Source organism: Penaeus monodon, chromosome 36 (assembly GCF_015228065.2).
Source record: "Penaeus monodon isolate SGIC_2016 chromosome 36, NSTDA_Pmon_1, whole genome shotgun sequence".
In the NCBI taxonomy this organism is placed as follows: domain Eukaryota; kingdom Metazoa; phylum Arthropoda; class Malacostraca; order Decapoda; family Penaeidae; genus Penaeus; species Penaeus monodon.
The window spans coordinates 16,804,714-16,812,213 of NC_051421.1; the positions used below are offsets into that span (position 1 = coordinate 16,804,714).

Below are 7,500 nucleotides of genomic sequence, written 5' to 3' on the forward strand. Positions count from 1 at the left end.
CCTGCTGGCTTCTAAATCGTTTACTTCAAATGGTCCAACAAATATGAATTTGCTCCCATCCAATGGGTGATCAACAATACATCAAAATACCAAAACGGGAACTAGTTAACATATAATATTAAAGTCAGCGGCCGCGCTTCCCACTAAGCGAAACAAACGCAAACACGCCACGGAAATGTGAACGAACGCCAAGAGAAATCTGGTGGACGAACTCAGGTCGTGAGAGTGAAAGCTATAGGGTCTTGTGGTATTCACTTTTATTTTTGTCTTGTCATCACTCGTCGAGCTTTTTGGTGGCTGATAAATATTCTTGCTGTAGTTTACCACATCTGAATGGTATTTATGGTATTTATTTGGCGTAAAGTGTTAGGAATCTATAATCAAAGGAGAACCGACGTCATCTGCAACCGGATGGGAAGGAGCCCACGTTCATGCGAGCCCTTTCACTTTTTTTCTTTTTCTCTCTGACCCTTTTTTTAATCTTTCTTTATTATTATCATTTTTTTTCGCGATGATTTGGGCGCGAGGAGCTATATTAGGAAGACAAAGGCGCCTGGTTCATTATCATATTGATGAAATAAAAAAAAATAATGCCAATATCATTGTATACCACATGTTTACAACCTGAAGATAGAACAAGCTTATTACTTGCTGCTTACGTTAACCCTTGCCCGCATCCCTGGATCAGGTCGCTTACACATCCATACATCACGTTTTAGATTAGTAGCGAGGCAGCCGTTGTGGTCCCGCCCACTCAAATGATAGTCTAATGCCCTTTAAATGTATAGATTTATGGGACGCAAATATATAAATATTATGGGGTTAGCGATAGTAGCCCGAGGGTATGAGCAGGTGCCCGTCTTATTTACCTGTTTTAATTATTCAGCGAAGGTGGAGTTAGTAACGCGTGGCTGACTTGTCCCTAACCTGTCCATTGTTCTCAGGGATACGCAAAGGTAAATTCCGTGATTTTTAATTTGATATTTTAAAACCCAGAATTATAAAAAGGGAATCACAGAAATGGAGAAGGATGTATTACCTCTATCGCGATTTACGAAACTCTATTAAACATGATAGCTGGCAGAGTAATAAGGGAACGGTTGCCAGCTGTGCGAGAAAGTACCTTATTTATGTTTATTTTAAGCGGAGTCCTCTTCTTTTGTCTCGGAATAAAATCTTGATAGGTTAAAGGTGAAGATACTTTATTGCTGGGTATATTACTGACGAAGTGATAAGTATTAAGGAGAAAAGGGTATTTGTTCCTTTAAGACCCCACCTATGAATTAAGTTTTGGACTTTTTGTCTCTTTTATCTTTCTGTCCTCCTCTCTCTCTCTCTCTCTCTCTCTCTCTCTCTCTCTCTCTCTCTCTCTCTCTCTCTCTCTCTCTCTCTCTCTCTCTCTCTCTCTCTCTCTCTCTCTCTCTCTTTTATCTATCTATCTATCTATCTATCTACCTTTCTCAGTTTCTGTGTCTCTTTTTCTCTCTCGTTTTTCTCGATTTCTCCCCCTCTCGTTGCCTTCATCGCTCTCTCCTTCATCTTTTTCCTCACTCTTTTCCTCGCCCTCCTTTCTTTTCTTCCGGTCCCCTTCCCTCCTCTCTTCCTTCCTGCCGTCTCACGGTCTTCCAATCTTTTCTTCCTCTATTACTTTCCCCTTTCTCTTTCCTTCTTCCTCTCCCTCTCCCTCTCCCTTTCCTTCTTTCCCTTCCTCTCCCACTCCTTTTCAATTTCTCTTTCTCTTTCTCTCTCTGACTCCCTAACTCTCTCCATCTCCCTCTCTTTTTTCCTCTCCCTCTCCCTCCTCCTCTTCCTCTCCTTCTCCCTCTCCCGCTCCCTCTCCCGCTCCCTCTCCCTCTCCCTCACCCTTTCCTTATCCCTCTCCCACTCCCTCTCCCGCTCCCTCTCCCTCACCTTCACTCTTTTTCTCCCTCCCTCGTGGATCATACAGTACCCAGCTCTCGCGGCCGTTCATTAGCACCCTATTTTCTTCAAAAGTCTGAATCAGTTTTGACATAATCATTCCGCGGTTTGTGGGATAATGACCCCCTTCCCTTTGATAAGCAGAGGCACGAGTATCATTAAACATCCGGAAATGTAGACTGGATAATAATCTGGATAATGATCTTTCTCTTATCTCGACGGATTCTTTGGTGCGCGCTGTGTGAAAATCGAAATCGAAAAAACACAATCCGAGAATTCTTTCTTGCACGCTTCATGAAATGTTCGAAATTGAGATCATGTTAGAGATAATGTTTATTGGTAGAATTATTTTCTAGAAAGAAAAAAAACAGGGAATTAAGAAGGAAAAGGAAGAGAGGAATTAACGAAAGACAATAAAGGGTATAATAAACAATGGAAGAAAGAGTAGAAGAAGTAGCGATTGTATCGGGGGGTCTGTTGGTGAATATTAAGCAGGATGATAATTATGCGATAATCTTAAACTAGGTCGTGGAAGCTGCACACAAACATATACCTCTGTCTGATAAGTGAGGTGGGTATTAAGGTGGTTTATTGGGAGATATGTTTGTATTTATGTTTACACGCACATGCACACGTATACGCACATGTACACGTATGCGCACATGCACACGTATATGCACACGCACACGCACCACACACGCACACACGCACACGCATACGCATACGCACACACACACACACACACAAACACACACACACACACACACACACACACACACACACACACACACACACACACACACACACACACACACACACACACACACACACACACACACACACACACACACACATACACATACACACACAACCTGACTCACTCACACGTGTGTATGTGTGGACGAGCGAGTGAGTGTTTGCGAAACACACGCATCGTTTAGGGGACGTATGAGTTTAGAAATTGCAGATTCTATTTCCCTCCGAATCTCGTCCCTTTTCGGAGCTCCTATTTTCGACAAGGTCGCCCGGATTGCAGGATGTCCGATAGACCGCTCTTTCAGGCGCCCACGAGCGCAGGCCGTCCGCTCCGCCCGCACTCACGCCCACGCCGGGGGAACACGCCCCCTCCCCCTCCCCTTCTCCCCTCCCCTCCCATTCCCCCTCCCCCTCCTCCTACTTCGATGTTTGTTAAATCCCCCCTTTCCTTCCCTCCTTCCTCCCCCCTCTTTATGTGTTTCGTGTTATTTCGTTTAATTAATTTTGTTTACCTTTTTTTTCTCGTGCGAGGAATCGTCAATGATAATAATGTTTCTTATTTTTTCTTTTCCTCTTCCTTTCGATTTTGATTTATTTATTCATTATATTCCGTTTTATCCGTTTTGTTTTCGTTTTTATCTGTCGTTTTCTTTCGTTTTATTTCCGTTTCATGTTATTTATCTGCCGTCTTATTTCATTTTCACCTCGTTTCTAAGTCGTTCTATTTTATTTAATTTTCGTATTTCATCTGCCGTTTTATTTTGCGTTTTTTTTCGTTTTTCTCATCTCTCTCGCCGAATCGTTTTGCGATGGTATTGGAATGTGAATATTTCGCGGCCTCGAGAGACATGATCCCCCCCCCCCTCCCCCCCAAGCGATGCACTGCCGGCATTCTATTTTTTGTTCGAGTAAATTTGATTCGGGATGGAAAAGGGGATTTTTTTTTATTATTATTTTTCTTTTTGTAGAAATGGAGGGCGATTGTCAACATGGTGATGCTCGCAGGACTGGATGTGCTGAATTTATTTCTTGTTTACGCAGTGTGCGATGCATAGTGTGCATGTATATGAATATATATATATATATATATATATATATATATATATATATATATATATATATATATATATATATATGTGTGTGTGTGTGTGTGTGTGTGTGTGTGTGTGTGTGTGTGTGTGTGTGTGTGTGTGGTTGTGGGTGTGCGTACGCCTCGAAGCAGCAGCTTGGCTTTAATTGCCGGCCAGTACTCCCAAGTCTCCCGAACGCCCATGCGCACGCGCACGCCTGCTCTTAAATATTCATAACTTCTCAAACCGACGAAAGTTACGCCAAAATTTGAATAAATTTGTTTGTTAACGAGATTGGCTTCTCGCTTGTCTCCCTGCCAAAGGGGAGAGGGATACAGGAGTCCACAACAGTTTTTTGCGCAAAGTTAACACGTACAACCACAAGTACAAGCACAAACAAACTCACAAGCACGCGCACACCCACACACGCATTCCAAAGTAAAATAAACTGTCTGACCATTACTTTTACTAACTGATGTTGACGCATTGCTTACATTTTGGAAGATTACAAAGTACTTTAAGGTATATATTTTTTCTTCATAATAGGGCTGCCATGATGTACGTGTACAGTATATATTAAATGTGTAAATGCAAATAGGCACACACATGCTTACATTCAGAGACATAAACCATATATGGTTTAGAAGAGCACAGAATTATTAGTTCACTGAAAATAGTCACCGTAAGTGTGTATGAAGCATTCACGAAAGATCTTAGACTCCGAAATTTGTCTTAAACAAAAAAGTCTATGATTTGCCCCGTGCCACATCTCAAAGTTAATACTGGCAATAGAATAAACATTTACGTCGTTATAGACTCTAAAAATATAATTGATAGCAGCAATATGTTAAAACTACATACTGCAATAAATCTTACTTCTATAATGATAATATTACACATTTTTTATATTCAACAAAAAATTGGGCAACCACGGGTTTGTTGTCATTGCACCAGTTGTGGAGCCGCGCGGCACCTTTTGTATTTTCGAATAGAAAATTGCTGTAAATATACAGGAAACATATCAGTTAATGGTTGACAATAAATCAGAATGGCCCTCCAAAGTCTATTTGTCATTACTGATGTGCGATTATCTTCATATGCCTTTGACTCCCACGAAAATGTCTTAGACAGGAAGTTATTGTTTAAGACTCGCCGAAGTTTTGGGACAGATGTGGAGTGTCCAGTGCGCGTAAGAACTGTCTTTAAAACTATAATACAGTTTTACACAAATCTAAAAATAATTCTGCCTCGAATATGATAGAAAAAATTTAGAAGACCCCTCTGATTTATTGTCAAACGTTTAGTAGTTCCTTATATTTGACTTATATTTTCTATTCCGCTTTGAAAATAATAAGAAAAGCTTCGAGGAATCTCTCGATAATTTAATCAAACGTCAATTGAGCCGTCTCCTACATTATTATTGCTATATTTTATGTAAAAAATACAACTTATGCAGGGACAATAAACATAGGGATGCCATGTCAAAATTAGATATACTTAAAGTGTAATATTACCGGTATGGTATATGCAAGATTTATTGCCGTATTTACCTTATCGTCTTATTACAATAGATGATCAAAATCTGCCTTATTACGACATAAATGTTCTATTACCAGCATTAACTTCGAGATAAGGGGCAAATCGGAGACTCTCTTTGTCTAAGACAAATTTCGAAATCTAAGACCTTTCGCGAATACCGCCCTGGGCTTTAGTTAACTCTAATAGGTCAATATGATTGCGGGTTAAAGTGTCTTCATGACATTCATGAAAACCCCCGGCATTTTTAACAGGAATAAAGACGAAAGTTATGTAATTTAGGTGGTAGTAGTTTCATTTCTTGTTAGCTAAACTTCAGTTTTTGAATATGTGTTTGCGAGTATGAGAAATATTCTTATTCGCAAAGTACACTGTTGTCACCCCCATATATTTTTCTTTAATGCCGTATGCCATATGTTAACGACTGAGGAAACATGAATCAGAAGGCACACGCGCCACTTGCATGGAACTTTGTCGCCGAGAGTTTAGAAGTTTTGGTGCCAGAAATGTTACGGTGTGATAGACTCCACCAGAAAGTTTCCGTTCAACTTGGATAGCTTTTTCCGGGGCAGTGCGATGCTGCGGGAAGTTTCCGTTGCAATTCTATGTACGCCTTTTCAGGTGGCCGAGTCTGCTGCGTGTAGTTCGTGTGTGACAAAGGACAAACACACGCACACGCACACGCACACGCACACGCACACGCACACGCACACGCACACGCACACACACACACACACACACACACACACACACACACACACACACACACACACACACACACACACACACACACACACACACACACACATATATATATATATATATATATATATATATATATATTTATTATATAGGCATATATATATATATATATATATATATATATATATATATATATATATATATATTTTATATATATATATATATATATATAAATATTTATATATATACATATATATATATATATATATATATATATATATATATATATATATATATATATTAAAACACACTTACACACACACACACACACACACACACACACACACACACACACACACACACACACACACACACACACACACCACACACACACACACACACACACACACACACAATTTTATATATATATATATATATATATATATATATATATATATATATATATATCCTTGTATTTTTTCTTTTTCATTCCTTCTATTTCCGGGTGCGGAGGGAAGTGAAATTCACTTAAAGGTAAACAAAGACACCATTGATATCCATATTGTTTCACTTTTTCAATTAGCAACCTGAACACCAAAGACCCAATGCTTGCTTTGAAAGATCTGTTAAGTGGTGGCAAGAAGGCGGACACCATGGATGCCGGGTCAGCCAAGCCCACGCGAAGGAAATCAATGGCGTGTCTGCGAATGATCCCGCGAAATATAGTGGCGAGGAAGAGGAGCGTCTTCCTCGACCACCATCCGGTCTTGACGGATTGGCAGGAGCCCCGCGAGGACGCTCCTGACAGTGGCACCTCCCCTGGCACTCCTTCGCCCAAGAGCAAGACGCGCGGTGGCGAAGGACACCAGTCTGCCGGGGAAGGGGAAGGGAAGGGGGAGGGGGACACTCTGCCGGAGGATAACGGGAGGTGTGCGAAAGCGGCCGCTTTGGAAGGTCCTCGGGAGGTGATTTCGGTAGGTGGGGTATCAGGTGCTTCCCCTTCCATCCCCACTTCCATTTCCACCGCCGCAGCCTCCTCCTCCACTGCCGCAGCCGCTACCTCCTCCTCCTGCTCCACCTCCGCAAATACTCCCACTCGGCGCCGCATCAGAGGCTCAGAGGTCAGTCCTAAAGGTGTTGTGTTGATGCTCTCTTTTTTAGGTTACAGCGAATATGAAAATGTACTTGGCGATTTCCATAGGCTCTTCCAGGTGTTAATGGACATTTTAGTTCGACTCATACCGGAAAATAGAATGAGTTTAAATCACATCTTCGTTTTTGTTTAATTACCATAGCTTCACTGGAAGGATTTCTAAAAAGCAGTCGAAATCTTCAATTTTTTTCACATAAATCATACTATCTCCGACTTTGCGGGTACACTTTAGAATATTCGGGAACGCTTGCGAAAGAATGTTCTTTAATTTACTTGTAAATGAAAACCAATAAGTATCTGTGGATTTGAAAGTAAAGAAAAAATATTCCATTCAATTTTCAAGGACGCCAGATTAAGAAATAT

The 7,500-nt window shown here is 40.8% G+C and overlaps 1 protein-coding gene across 1 annotated transcript in view; it reads left to right on the forward strand.

Annotated features, from left to right (window-relative positions):
* LOC119595549 overlaps positions 1–7,500 on the forward strand; it is a 200,972-nt gene that overhangs the window by 1,543 nt on the left and 191,929 nt on the right. Inside the window, exon 2 of the mRNA XM_037944667.1 lies at positions 6,568–7,105. Coding sequence (XP_037800595.1) covers positions 6,590–7,105 — 516 coding nt within the window. The 5' untranslated portion in view covers positions 6,568–6,589. The remainder of the gene's footprint in view (positions 1–6,567; positions 7,106–7,500) is intronic.